We start from the raw sequence: 14,824 nt of genomic DNA, 5'->3' as shown, positions 1-14,824 counted from the left end.
AAAAATCCAATGATGGCTAAATTATTAGTTAACTGCTTCATGAGCATGCATTTTCAGTGTCAGTTGGATAGCCTATCAAAAATGGAAAATTCGGTCATCATTTACTCACCCTCATGTTGTTTTAAATATGCATAACACAAAAGAAGATATTTTGAAGAATGCTGATAACCAAACAATTTCAGGTCTATAGAAGTAAATGGGACACAAAACCAATTGATTACCAACATTCTTCTACAGCAGAAATAATATACAGGGCTACAGAATATACAGATGGATGATACAGGGGTTGGAACGACATGAGGGGAAGTAAATGATGACAGAATTAAACTTTTTTAGTGTACCATCTCCTCAAGTTAGTGGAAAATGGAAGCTGAAAAGCAACAGTAGGACACTTCCTGACTTTTCCACGTTGTACCTCAAAGATCTGGAGACAAGCCAGGGCAAGGTTTATGGGAATTCCCTGGTATGGGGGAGCCCTCCTCCAGGTGGAAGAAAATTACCTGGCTAAGTAGGACCAGAAATGGGATGCTTCAAAGATATCCATCCATTGTAAAACTATGATACTCCATACTATATCAAACCTAAGTGAAGTGAAAGCATCCCGAGGTTACAGTTAATAGAATGACTGATATCATGGTTTCAGTAGTGTGGACTTAACATCACTCCCTACCCCCAGCTGTAATAGCTTAATTTGTCACCCTGACACACATACAAACACACATGTGTGTGCGCACAAACACACACACACACACACACACACACACACACACACTCAGCTCAGACACCTCATTAATGCCAAGCAGCCCATTATCTGAGGAGGAGGGGATGAACGTTTAAATTCAGTGCAGACAATTTGAATATGTAATGGGCTAAAGATATAATCACAAAATCTAATTTGACAATTAGAACGGATTCCAGTTTTACACACTTGACACAACTGTGCTACTCCAATTTTAAAAGGGAAATAAACGTCATTAGATCAGATATTGCTTCACTACATGTGATATTTTGCATATTATAATTGTGGAATTTGTGGGGGTCGAACGATGCTTTAGGAGACACGGCCATGGTTATCCCCCCCTTGTCACAGGTCTTTCATGTCTGTACTGAGACAACAGGCAGAAAGACACAAGAGGCTCCCTTAGGTTTACCAACACCCCCAACTCTTCCCAGAGCTCTTGACAAAGCCTTTCCAGTCACCAGTCTGACCCATCAACCTGGCTAGCCATTCGGGGGTGTTGAGTAGACTCTCCTGGGTTTCCGACCACAAGCACAGTCTGTCGTTTGCATGCGGAGTGAGTACCTTACCTGTCCCGCTTCTGGATCAGATGGGTATGTTTTAGACGGGACTGATTGTGGCAAGCAGGCGCTGATGGGGAGGTGTGCTACGGCTGAATGTGTTAATCCGGTTAGACATACAGGCATCTTTCATTACAGCCGTTTCACTGGAATGCACCCCCTACCAAAAATCCACACAGGTCGTACAGTGTGACCGCACGCCACTGCCAATTTTACTAGCTATAAATAACAATACTCTCATACTAACCAAACCAATAGCCCACAAATGTTACGAAATCCAGGAATCGCATCCATACGATGACACTTTATGAATTTACAGCTCATAATTGTGCTGATGAACCAACGTGCTGCTATAATTATATAAATGTTCCCAATCTGATCGGGCAGGCACTAAGCGTGGTGTCACTGCAAGCTACAGTTCCTTCTCCATTTCTGGCGATGGTTTAGGAGCTCATGAAATATTGAAAGAGTGTGCAGGCGGCTGAGGGGTGCAGTGAGTTTTTTTTTTATGCACGACTCAACAATCAGGTCTAATTAAAGCATTGCAATCTTTAGGCGTCAGGAGGGGTGAGAAAAAACACATTCATCTTACCCCCTGGTTCCCCTTGAAGCAAATTGCTGGCTGATTTGGTAAAGATCCCTGGGGACAAAAGAAAAAAGGTAGAAGAGGTTGGTTAGTATTTACTATTATTATATAAAGGATTATAAAGCAATGATGAAATCTTGGAAATGAATTATCCTGAATTTCTAGGCTGGAACCCTCATAATGCATTTAGGTCCGTTATGACTCGAAAGAGATACGTCATTTTTAAAACTGTTTTTAGTACAAGAACCAAACTTGCAAAATGCACCATGACTATCATTTCATATAAGATGTGACATTTCCAAATATTTCTCTATTTTTGTTTAATTAATAAAAAGGTGGTAATGCTGTAATAACATGGTAATAACACAGTAATATTCAATAATCTGACATTTTTGTGCATTTACTGATTAAAGGGAAGTAACTGTTCAGATACAATATGGTTTTAGTTGAAAAATATTAAGTCCACCAAGTTCATGCAAATGCAAGTCGTATGCAGATTTTGGATGCATTAGGAGAGTTAACAAAAACAATGCAAATGTTATTTACCAGCCTTACACTGAAACAAGGCAAAACTGAAAATTTTGTCATCATTTACTCTTCTTGTTGTCCCAAACCTGTGTGACTTTTTCTATGAAACACAAAATGACAAATTTTTAACCAATGTTTTTGTCCATACAAATAAAAGAGTCAATGGGGCCCAAATTAACTTTCACTGTATGGCCAAATATATATATATAATTTTTGCTCCACAAAAGAAAGCAAGTCATACAGGTTTGGAACAACAGGAGGGTTTTCATTTTCTTAATTGTTTACCCACAATGCCAGCATTTCCACAAGCTGTGTTTAGGTACCAACTTCAATGAAATATCATGCCTACCTATTAGCCTGCCTTCACAGTAATTACAGTCTCCTCTTACTTGCTTGCCCCCATTGACAGAGGCACAGCTCTCTCCTGTATTAATTCATGCAGACTGCAAGTGAGAGGGGTTGTTTTTGAGAGAATGAAAGGCTGGCTGTCACTGGCCTCTCGGCAGTGTCATGGTTCTGCTTGTGCGGGCCTAAAGATCAAGGCCGGGCTTTGCTAACCTGCACTAGAATTTGTCCGATTAATAAATCTCGACTTGAAAGACCTTACATGAGTCAATCAAATGTTATTGTGTGAGGCGTGGATGAGGGTGAGGATGTTGAGTGTTTGACGACTTGTAGAAGAAGTGGGGGTGGGACAGGGCTAACACCGTACAAAATGCTGAATTGAGTTCTATAGCACTAATTAAGACTAAAGGCAAGTTGCAAAAAGCACTTCAACTTTTTTTCTAAAGGTGCATCAGATAAAATCAAGCAGGCTTGGATATTGTCTACCCTGTGGTGTTTGTCCACCACATAAAGTTTGTACAAATAGGCCTTTTATATAACCATCTTTTGTGAGCTGTGTGCTCAACTTTTAACACTCAGCTTAGACCAACGTCCAGGAGCATTAACAATATATGTACGAAAAAGACTCATTCATATCACTAATGTAAATTGCTGAGACACAAGGGAGAAAAATCAAGGCTTCCCTCAGCATAGCTCGAAACCATTAAGCAAGGTCAAAAGATAGCACTTATTATCAGTGTTGGGGAGTAACTAGTTACATGTAACGGCGTTACGTAATTTAATTACAAAATAAATGTAACAGTAATCAGTTACAGTTACTAAGAAAAAATGAGTAATTAAATTACAGTTACTTATGAAAATTGTAACGATTACAAAGAGGATTACATTTGAATATTTACACACATCCAAATACAGTTTATTTCTTTCCCAAATTGCACTAAGACATATGGCCCATAATCTCCGAGACGCGGAAAACACATTAGTAGAATCCAGTCATAAAAATGGATTATAACGCGGACGAAATATGCCACATTTTGGACGAATAAATCAAAAGTAGGTCAGTACACTTGAATCAAAACCCGATATGGACTGATGTCTGTGAATATTAAGCCGCAAAAAGACTGAATATGAATCCTGCACATTCTGCGTGTCTGTGGAAATCAGGCGCTGACTGGACATCGGGAGAACCGGGACTATTCCCGGTGGCCTGGCAGACGATTTGGCCCTCTACTTTAATATTGTTATTGTATAATTGCAGGCCGAATATACTAAAGCGATTATTTCCGAATCCGCCATTCGATAATTAAATCTCTAATAAATCATGAATCGGTTAGTCGTGACTGGCAATGGTTGGGCTCGCGCCTCGCGCGCTCTCCGCGCCTCCGCCGAACGGTTTGGACCAGACTCCGAGTAATCAATGCGAGAGAGAGAGACCGGAGTGAACTGTGTAAGCGCACAGCTGGAGCAGAGAAGCGACACTTCTGTTCAGGGTTTCAGGTGCAGGTCAGTTTCATCTGTAAATATGCTAATGTAGTTTTGTCTTTGTTTACTTAGTCAAGCAGCAGCAGCACATTGCTCGCAATCACTCAAAATACTGTATAAACGACGTCATTATTATCTTTTGTAATGTTACAGTAGTAAGTTAGCAGACAAATCATCATATTTTATCATAGGTTTAGGGGGAGCTAGTGCATACAAAAACACAACCTTTAGGAAAATTAATGCCTATGGTATGGCACTAACCGTGGTTTAACTATGGAATTTGTAGTAAAAATAAATACAAGTGGTAATTAATTTGCCAAAAAAAACTAAATTGCACTTACAAAACATGGTAAAAGTCAAATAAAAATCTTCAGTATTAAAGTCATGAGAGAGATGGGTGGATAATGGAAGTGAAGGTGCAGTTCAGGAGAGAACTCTTAATTACGTTGTATGTCCCCCAACCTAAGGATTCAAATCTTTTTCATGTCAGGTCCATACACAAAATAGGGTTGTCCATGTAACAGAATGGGTTGTGGGTGTATGAGTGTGAGATTTCCCAGCCTATTTTTTTTCCCAGTCCGCCCCTCATGGAAATTAATCTCTAGAACAGTCACTTCATGAGCATTTTTTACTTATTTTGAGAAACTATCATCATATCATATACAAAGAGACAGCAGTGTTTCAAAAAGACACCAATGTTTCAGGAGTTTAGTACACAAAATAGGACACATGCTTATTAGATAACCGTATTTGAGTTGATGTATATGCTTTTATTTTTTTATTAACTATTTTTCCCCAAACCATTGTTAGATGCAGTTAGATGCCTGTAGTTATGCAAAGATTTGGTTTCAAAAACAGCATCTATAAACTATTTCTTTTGATTTTAAATCTGCTTTGAACTTCAGATCAATCTCTAAGTAAAAGGCACTACTAAAGTCTGATTGTGTGGTGGATGTGTTCAAATGTGATCATCTTAATTCAGCTGATGAAGAATGATGAAAGTCTGACAGTATTGAGCACTACTGTTAAGGTTAAACCTGCATGGTGTAAAATGGTTGAAGATGATTAACAGTTGCAAATTAACATTCATTAGAAATTTATAAAAGTAATCAAAATGTACTCAAAAGTAATTAGTTACATTACTTTATTAAAGTAATTAAAAAAGTTACACTACTATTACATTTTAAATAGGGTAACTTGTAATCTGTAACCTATTACATTTCCAAAGTAACCTTCCCAACACTGCTTATTATCTTCAAGGTACAGCTGGAGCTTTAGTCAACAAGCATGTTCATCTATTATGGATGTTACAGGGAGAGGCCAACATGTCACTCTACACATACAGTGCAGCTCAAGTTGCTTATTAAAAAAATACAGGCTTATTGGTTCTGCGTTTGCTGTCATGTGATCGGATTAGTGGCTAAACATTACTGAAGGGGGTGCTGCTGTAGCTAACTTGAACTTTGTTTTTATTTTATTTTTATTATGGTGCTGTGAAAGCTTATAAGAACATAATAAGAACAGTTCAGAGGAGGACATAGCGCAAGCGCGAGGACGTCTCCTCGTGTTCTGATTGGGTCAAGCGACATTCTGCACCGCCTGCCTGACCAATGAGCGATGACATCGGGACGGCGTCCACGCGTTTAAAGGACTCACAACAATACACTTTTATCGTCCAATCATCGACAAGTGCTTGCGTTGTGATGATATTGATATTACTGGAATCTGTACTGTCGAGCCGACGGTGACCATGAGAAGTGCATTGATTACTCAACTGCGGTTAACTGGCCAAAAAAAAAAAAAAAACCTGCCTACAAGAAATTACCTTTACGTGAGGCAGACATGACATTTAAATGGATATTTCAACCCAAAATTACATTCTGTTATCATTTACTCATCCGCATGCTTTTCAAAACATCCCTGACTTTCCTTCTTCCGCAGAACACAAAAGGAGATGTTAGTGACTGACAGCCAAGTACCCATTCACTTACATTGCATGTTTGTTTGTTTGTTTGTTTCATACAATGAAAGCGAATGGGGACTGAGGCTGTCATTCTATAGAACATATTCCTTTTGTGTTCTGCGGAGGAAACAACAAGGGTTGTAACAACATGATTTTTAAAAATTAAATTTAACTGTCTATGTCAAGCAATTACCATATGCCTACTTAAGTTAATCAGTCCAAGAACCAATTATGAACTTAACCTTAAACTGTACCTAAAGAGACAAACCGAGGTAACGTTACATGCGCTTTTAATCTGTGGATAGTTCACTAAACCTTTAGAGCACACTAAAATGTTACTCCCGAATATGAGTTAATTAAATATTTGACATGGAAATGAAAAAGGCAGCGATCTGAATGACCATTTAAATTGCTAACGTTAAATGCTACTCAACGTTTATAGATCGTTTACAGATCGAGCTTGAGTCCCTCACAGACCGTAAGATCCCCATGAGTAAGTTCCATCGTCGTTTTAAGATGACAATAATTACAAGTAATGCAATATTTAGCATTAATACTAAGATTAATACTAACATTAATATTAAGAAATAATAAAGCGGCGACTTCGAATCTAACGTTAGACTCATTCCAAATGGCTTTACGAAAAAAATTATAATAACACGATTGGCATTATCTTTTGTTTTGTAACAGCTTTAAAAAAAATAATTAAAAAAAATAATAAAAAAATAAGCAAAAATAAAGAAAACGAACTTTAACGCAACAGTAACAACTGGATGTGTCCGATTTCCTCCTGTGACCAACGTTTATCTGTCCCTCGTAAGACAGCATATGGCACTTAAAGTGACGGCCTCTGGTTAAATAAACCAACACTATACAAACAACTAACGAGAGGAAATGTTTTGAAGTTCTGAGTTCTGAACTTTTCTTTCTGTCCTATTGAGGTCAGTGAAGCAAATAAACACTTACGAAATAAAACCAAATGCGTTACCTTGAGATTCTTATAACCTTCCAGCGTCCGGATGGCTGTGTCGGTTAGCTTGACGTGAAAGATGGTTTTGTTGGGAATGCTTTTATTAATCTTTCCACAGGAGATTCCATACCGCTGCTCCTGTCTCAACGCTGCCATGTCTGGAACTGAGCTGAACTGGCGACATTCTAGTCCAAACGTCACTATCCGCTGGGCGGGGTTACGAGTGAGCGCTGAGGGGACGTAATAGACACACACACACACGCGCACAAACAATAATAATATGTATTTCAAAATCAAACTTAGCTGTCTAAGTCACCTTATTAGGATGAGGGTGACATAATACATTTCAATTTAGTGTATTTGACAAGGAATGTAGGCTAATAAAAAAAAAAAGAAAAAAAAGAAAAAACATTCCTATTTCTACTGAACAGCCTGAACTGAGAATATTAAACATGGCTTTTACTCATAAGTTATGCATTACACACACAAATAAATAAATAAAATAGTTTAAAATATTGAATAAGATAGGCATATATGATGTTCATTGCACCTGGTCAGTATGTGAAAGTAAAGAAAGTAAAGATGAAACATTAATCCATGTTCTTGCATTGCTATATGATCCTGCAAGTTTAAAATTGCAAAGAACTAAAACTAACTTGGTTAAAATATTTAACTGACAAAAATATTTGACAAAAAAGCACACTAGAGCTTATCATGGGATATGGGTTTTGATCTTACTATGCAAAATAAATAAATAAATAAATAAAATGTATAGAAAAACAATAAGCTGACAGAAAATAAAGCATAAACTGAATACAATGTAATCAGTTGTTAATATTATTAAAAAACAGATTATAAGCAGTTATTAATATTTTGTTTGTTCTGCAAAATATTATGACTTACAATAAATACAATTATATTAAATATAAATATTACAGAATTAAAAAGTCATCCAAAAAAATCTCAAATTCATGTATGAACAAAGCTCTGCATGTTAAATCTGCTTTTCCATCTGCAAATCTAATAAAATATTCTCTTGAAACCGGTCAGTTGAAAAACAACAGTTATCAGTCCAAGATAAAACAAACAAATATGGGTATGTCTGAAAGAAATTCATTGTAGCGACAACTTCAAGTCATGGAGATTACATGCTATTAAAGAAGTGTTCTGTGAACAAAATGATGAGAAAAAGCTTGGGCATTAAAATGTGCATACAGAAAAATGATTCCCTTAATGCAATCATCTGCACCTTTTAAGTTTACTAACAGATGAAGTGAAATGGACAATGAGGGGAAAAATAGAGAAATTAGGTTAATTGGAAAGACATAATCCCCAACAGATAAGGTGCATGGGCCTCTGGATTAAGGAGCTCTCTCTCTAATGGAAACTTTACTTGCCATATGGCTGTCTGAGATACAGGAACACCTGAAGCCGGCTGGACGAACAATATATGTTCCCTCAGATTGTGGTTTACAAAAAATGCTGCTAACGCTCTAAAAGCTTTCATGTCATGTGTAAATTTACATTAAATACACAGATGTGTACGAGCACTTGGCATACAGATCCATACCTTAAGTGTCAGATTATTAGGAATGGATCTAAATAGAGATTAAAGTACATGAGTTTCACTGGTGTCAGGCTGCACTTCAAATAATATAAGCAACTTACAGAAAAAAAAGTAAAAAGCAAGTAATCCAAGATAATTAATGAAATATTATCTTACAATGTAGATCAGATTGGAATCATTAGGACTTTATTTGTAATGAGTTTGTCCTCTGAAACTCCCTTCATTTCCACCTGTTTTTAATAATTGTTTGGGGATTTTACATTTGGCATTTGCAGAGATTCTAGATGCCAAGACTTCCACAATATGTGAGTTTGAACAATGAGTCATTGTTAATCAATTGTGCCGTTTCAAACAGAAAGTTGCTTGGTCATTGGCAGTGTTGGGGTTAACTAGTAAAGTAACGCATTGCTTTTTAATTTACAAGATTAAACAGATTTAGTATTTATCAAAATTTATTAAAACAGTCAAATGCAAACTCAGAATATGATGCAAACCTGCAATAATTAAATGTTAAATAACACAAATGTTTTAATCCCATTTTATTTACTACTGTCTTTGCTGCTGACCTTTGATGATTCAGTTTAACCATACAAAAAAAACTTAATAGATAAACTAATAATCGTGCTTCATTGTTGTTGTTTTTTTATTGCTGAAGGAGTGTTGAGCCTTCTTCTCCTATGTTCTGTACAGATGTGAATTTACTTTTCCTGAAAGGGCTTTTACATTTGTTATACATAGAACTTCTTATATTAAAAACAATCAAGCACTGCTCATATTTAAAAAGCAATGTGAAAGTAACGCAAAAGTAATGTAACGCATAACTTTCCATAAAAAGTAACTATGTAACATAATTAGTTACTTTTTTAGGGAGTAACGCAATATTGTAATGCATTACTTTTAAAAGTAACTTTCCCAAAAACTACTCATCAGCTTAGTGATATTCACAAACAACATCAGCCCTCCACAGCTGTTTAAGTTCCATTATAAGGCACAGGTTAAATAAGAAATCAGTCCTGTGGTTTTTTGTTAATCTTAAACATGCCATAAACAGTGCCAACAAACTCTAGACAATGCAGCAAACAAATAAAACTATCTAGTGTGTTTCATCTGTAGACAAAACCAAGATCAAATTCTCAAAGCTGCATATAAAGTCACATCCATGTACTTATACTAAATATTTAAGTTTAAATTGAATGCACTAATGACACACTGCTAAACGGTGCAATAATGTTATGTTTATTAGGTTTCACTCAACAAACTACCATATTTTGACATTTAAATGAAAGGACAAGCAGGCTAAATGTTATCATTGCCAGCCAAGTGTAAGTAATTGTTGTTTTTTAAATGAATTTGATCGTGTAAAAAAATCATGTATAAAGACATTTAAAGGCTTGTCTTGTCTTGAAATTGTGCATGGCTCATTGATGTTTCATCTAAACCTGGCATGTTGCAAACCTGGAAAAACCTGTTCAGGTGTTCAGAGTGTGTTATGTTCGGTCAATGCCCGTTCTCCTCATGAGAATATGGCACAGGTTTTTCTCAGTACATTTGATAGGTATTTAGACAAATATCTGTTTCAAATTAGTTCTGCCAATATAATGTAAATTGGATAAGAATACACACCAAAGTTTGGGGTCATCAAGATTTGTGTTTGTGTGTGTCTGTGTGAAACAATTTAATACTTTATATTCAGCAATGTTGCTTTTAACTGATCAAAAACACTTTTACATTGTAAAAAAAAAAAAGAAAATAAAATTCCTGATGAAGGTCAAGTGAAACGTCGACCGAAAGGTCGTCAAAAAATATATATTTTGATATTTTTTGCATAGATAGCGTGCAGAATTAGTTTTTTTGCTTTTTACAAAAAATAAAAAAATAAAAAACTTTATTTATACAATATATTATAATTAAAAAAGTAACCAGTTCCTGAAGACTTCATATTGGTGGATTCATTCATGGAAACTGCGTTATGGGACGACGTGATGACGTCATTAAGAGGCTTACAGACGTTGGGGCAGATTAGATTTTGCTCTTCTAATCCAACAGATTATCACAACACACAACTCTACTGACCAGTAGGGCTTTACATTTCAACACAATACTCACGCATTGCACGCATCATTTTCTGCATTCTTCCCTGCAAAACATTTAAACGAGGACAAATTTTTTTACCAAATCTACAGGAAATGGACTGACCACGAATGGGATTTATGTCATGTGGCGAAGCATATCCATGATAATTCTATTAGAGTCCATGTGGATGCCATGCTTTAGAAAATACTACACACTGTCACTAATGGATACAGGTGCTGATAGGTTTGGCAGCTGAGCAGCAGTGACACCAGTTTCTACAAACCTGGTGTGTGGTGTGTACTGGGAAGACATTCAGCACTTTTAAAAAGAGATAAATGGTATCCTTAGCATCGTGTAGAGACATAGCAGAGGAGACAACATCAGAGATTTCTGTAAACACAGTTAGTGACAAACAGGAGGTGAAGAGCGAAGAAGCTATTTTGCAGCCTTGGCAGGTGTTTCGAGAACCAATCATGGAGTTGCAAAGAATGAATATCACAGGAAAGGAGGATGGGAAGAAAAGAGTAGAAGTCGAAGAGGATGAAGAAGGAACTGAGACAAAAAATGAAATGGATAATAAAGTGGCAGAAAAGATGAAGCATGTTGAAAACTTAAGAAACATGCCAACAGACGCAAATGACTCAAGCAGCGACCCAACCAATGAGCCCATCTCCTCAAATTCTCACACCAGCCCACCTGAGACCAATGAAGCAGACACAGAAGACAGCAGAAAACTGACAAAGACTCCCAGCTTTGGCAAAACAGTTCATTTTAAGGAAACTGAAGCAGTGGAAGAAAGGGAAAGCTCAGTGGACAATCTTTTTCCAGACTTTGAGGTAGAAGAGTGGACCATCACCAGCTTTGAAGAGATGTTTCTGGCAGATGACTGGAAGGACATTACAAGTAAGATGTACATGATTGTTAAGTCTAAGTTCCAAAGAGGTTTTCACAGTGATGGCATAGATTAGAAACATTTTGGGCTCAAAAAGAAACCTTTCTTTATACGTTTCTGTGCAGTCACATTTACTGTTGTTTTGCAAATTCACATGATTGAGAATTTCATATGAGGACAAAATATTTCTCAATGCAGATTTCTGCAAAAGTTGGTCACAGGCATTCACCATGAAAACCAACAGATAGCTGCTTGGTTTGAAAATATTCTCTATGGGACTATACATGCTTTGTACATCACTACTCTAATGACAATAAAACAATGGACCTTTTTTTGACCACAGAATTTTGCCCCCACATTTAGTGTGAAAAACATTTTAAAGGAGCATTGCGTAGGTTCTGAAATTTCTAACCGTTACTGATACCAGTGGCCGTTAGAGGAACTGCAGCCAGTCTCATGCTCGTTCTCAGTGCGCACGCTCTTTTTTTTTTTACTTACGAGGAGTGTCCGTGGGTGTCTGAATTGTGCTGGAGGCTGGTCGCTTCTTTCCATCCGCAGAGTCCATTTGAAAACACTATTGCTGCTGCTTACTATAATGGCTGACGTGCCGTACGGTTGTAAGCCCAAGTAGACGAGAACGCTCATGACGTCACATTTTGTGAATTTTCGCGCCAATTCGGGCCCGACTCCTCCACACACAATTGAGCCTACAGTCTGATAGAGGCAACTGTGGTGGACAGTCGAGGTGTCATTCTTTTTTTTTAATCATGGTTGGCTCATACATGTATAAATGAAAACTCTATCTTAAAGATTTTTTTAAAGTAAAAACCTCCACATAGCTCCTTTAATAATCTGAAGAACCTTGTTCAACTATAAATAATTTTTTAATTCCATGGAAATATTCTATGGATGTAAAAAAATTCCTCAGGAACCATAGAAGCTAGAAAAAAAACATTTATATTGTATTGCTGGAATCTAGCATGTTATGTCTTGGGTGTTGGTCTACAGCATGTGATGCTGATGTGCTGATGTCCCCAAAAAGCTTCTTAAAGGGAAAGTTCTCTCAAAAATTATAATTCTGTCGTCACTTATTCACAGTCAGGTTGTTTCAGAACAAATAAAAATGTCTCCATGTTTTTTGTTCAAATAATAAAGGTCAACAGAGTTCAGTGTTGTTTTTTGACAATAGGTTTTCATTACATGGGCAACAACCATTGAAACATCTTAAAAATATCTTCTTTTGTGTTTCACAGAAGTAAGAATGTCATGTAGTTTTGGAATGACATGAGGGTGAGCAAATAATGACAGCATTGCTGTCATTGCTTAACCAGAAAGACCTCCTTGGTCAACCAGCTTTATGAACATCCCCAAGTGTTACATTATTACTTTAGGGTCTTGTTGATCTCTTTCCCCTCCCCCTGTTTTTCCTCCACTACCCCACCCACCTGTAGATGACTGTTTGCTAAGGAAGAAGGTGCTACAGGCCAGTCCTGAGACTGCCCTGACCCCGGCTTTGGGTCAGGAGGTCACTCTGAAAATGCAGGGTGTGCTGGAGGATAGGACTGTGGTGGAGAAAGACTGCAAGTTGGTCTTCGTTATCGGAGAGGGAGATGTCAACCAGGTGAGACACACAGACAGGCAGAGGAGGGGCAGCCACATGCACACACACATGCAAACACTCTCAAGAAACCTTGAACAATAACATTAAACCCTTATAATATACATTGCTTCCTTTAAGTTATCTTGTTGAGACTAAATCAGTATATGTAGAGTAAAATCTACTGTATATGTATTACCTGAAGTTTAAAATGTGACTGTTTTGCATGCAAAGGCCCTGGAAGAGTGTGTCATTTCGATGAAGCAAGGGGAGATCGCTTTACTGCTTGCAGATTCACAATACAGCTATGGACACCTGGGAAGGTAAGAAGGAAAATACCTGTATTATCTATCGAATAACATATGCACTGACTAAGTTTGGGGCTCAAATGCAAGCAGGTTTGGTGAATTTAGATTCTTTCACGTTCTGTTCTGTTATAAGTTCAAGAAGGAAGTAAAGGAGGGTGGAGGACACTGCTGAACGGGTCTTTTGTGACATAAGCTTGAAAAAGTCAAGTAGCTTCTATCCTCACAGGGTGGGACAGAGTCCTTTCATACCTGTTGCTCTCAGGGCAAATTGCCTGTCCCCATTAGCTTGTCAAACGAACCATGAACAGAAGCAGATGGCCTTCCTAAAACACCACTGAGGGCATTCAGGAACCCTTCCCCTCCCTTATCCTCTCAATTCGTTAACTAGAGGCAATGACTACTTGCAAAAACACAATCAACACAAAAAAAACACATTAACATACACAAACATACATTTCATCCAAATGCCAAGGAATACAGATAAGTCTTCAGGCGGGATTTAAAAACTGGAATGGAAGGCACAGATTTAATGTCCAGAGGTATGCTGTTCCAAAATCTAGGACCGGCTTCAGAAAAGTCTGTTCCCCCTTAAATTTCAAGCGAGAGTGAGGTATTTGCAAGGAAAGTTTATCAAAGGATCTGAGAGAGGGATTTTAGATTATTTTAAATAAACAAAATAAAATAAATTACTGACCCCAACATTTTTAAACGTATAGTGGAAATAAACGTTTGGAATAATCACATTTTGTTGCTTTGCAGCCTGAAATGAAGATTTCAGGACACAGTTTTTGTTTTATTCAGCTTTATTTACTCCAAGTGAAAGATATAACACCAACATGTCATAAAAATAAATAAATAAATACAAATAAATAATAATGATAATAAAAAAGATCACTGAGTTGAAAAAGGATCACCCCCCCCCCCCTCCTTAAAATGACTTGTTAATTCAATCAGGTGTAGCTAATCACCTTCTCGATGGTACACAAAGCCATTTGATGTTCAACTGTGATCAGCTGTGGTCATTTTGATTAGCTCAGGATGAAAAGAGCTTTCCTGGAGCGTTTCATTTCTTGGTAGTGCAACTATGGAAGTCTGTTATAAAGAAGTGGAAGGTATTCGGTACAACACCGAGCCTCCCTGGATCAGGACGTCGCTCCAAACTGGATGAAAGAGCCAGGAGGAAATTGCTCAGAGAGGCTACCAAGAGGCCTACA

General features: G+C 37.3%; 2 protein-coding genes across 2 annotated transcripts in view; one reads left to right on the top strand and one right to left on the bottom strand.

The window, feature by feature from the left end:
- The window catches only part of LOC132156080 (RNA polymerase II elongation factor ELL2-like), a 54,651-nt gene extending 47,288 nt beyond the window's left edge, over positions 1–7,363 (bottom strand). The window contains exons 1-2 of the mRNA XM_059564919.1: positions 7,192–7,363; positions 1,892–1,939 (exon numbers count right to left, since the gene is read on the bottom strand). Of these exons, the coding sequence (XP_059420902.1) occupies positions 1,892–1,939; positions 7,192–7,329 (186 nt within the window). The 5' untranslated portion in view covers positions 7,330–7,363. The remainder of the gene's footprint in view (positions 1–1,891; positions 1,940–7,191) is intronic.
- A 3,785-nt stretch (positions 7,364–11,148) lies between these two features.
- LOC132155520 (uncharacterized) lies at positions 11,149–13,455 on the top strand. The gene is made up of 3 exons (XM_059564309.1): positions 11,149–11,716; positions 13,157–13,326; positions 13,444–13,455. The coding sequence occupies exons 1-3, from the start codon at positions 11,149–11,151 to the stop codon at positions 13,453–13,455; spliced, it is 750 nt and encodes a 249-aa protein (XP_059420292.1).
- The last annotated feature ends 1,369 nt before the right edge of the window (positions 13,456–14,824 follow it).

The sequence above is a fragment of the Carassius carassius genome, chromosome 13, assembly GCF_963082965.1.
Source record: "Carassius carassius chromosome 13, fCarCar2.1, whole genome shotgun sequence".
Classification (NCBI taxonomy): domain Eukaryota; kingdom Metazoa; phylum Chordata; class Actinopteri; order Cypriniformes; family Cyprinidae; genus Carassius; species Carassius carassius.
Note: the sequence above shows the minus strand (reverse complement) of the source record. Positions and strands in the feature narration are given on the sequence as shown.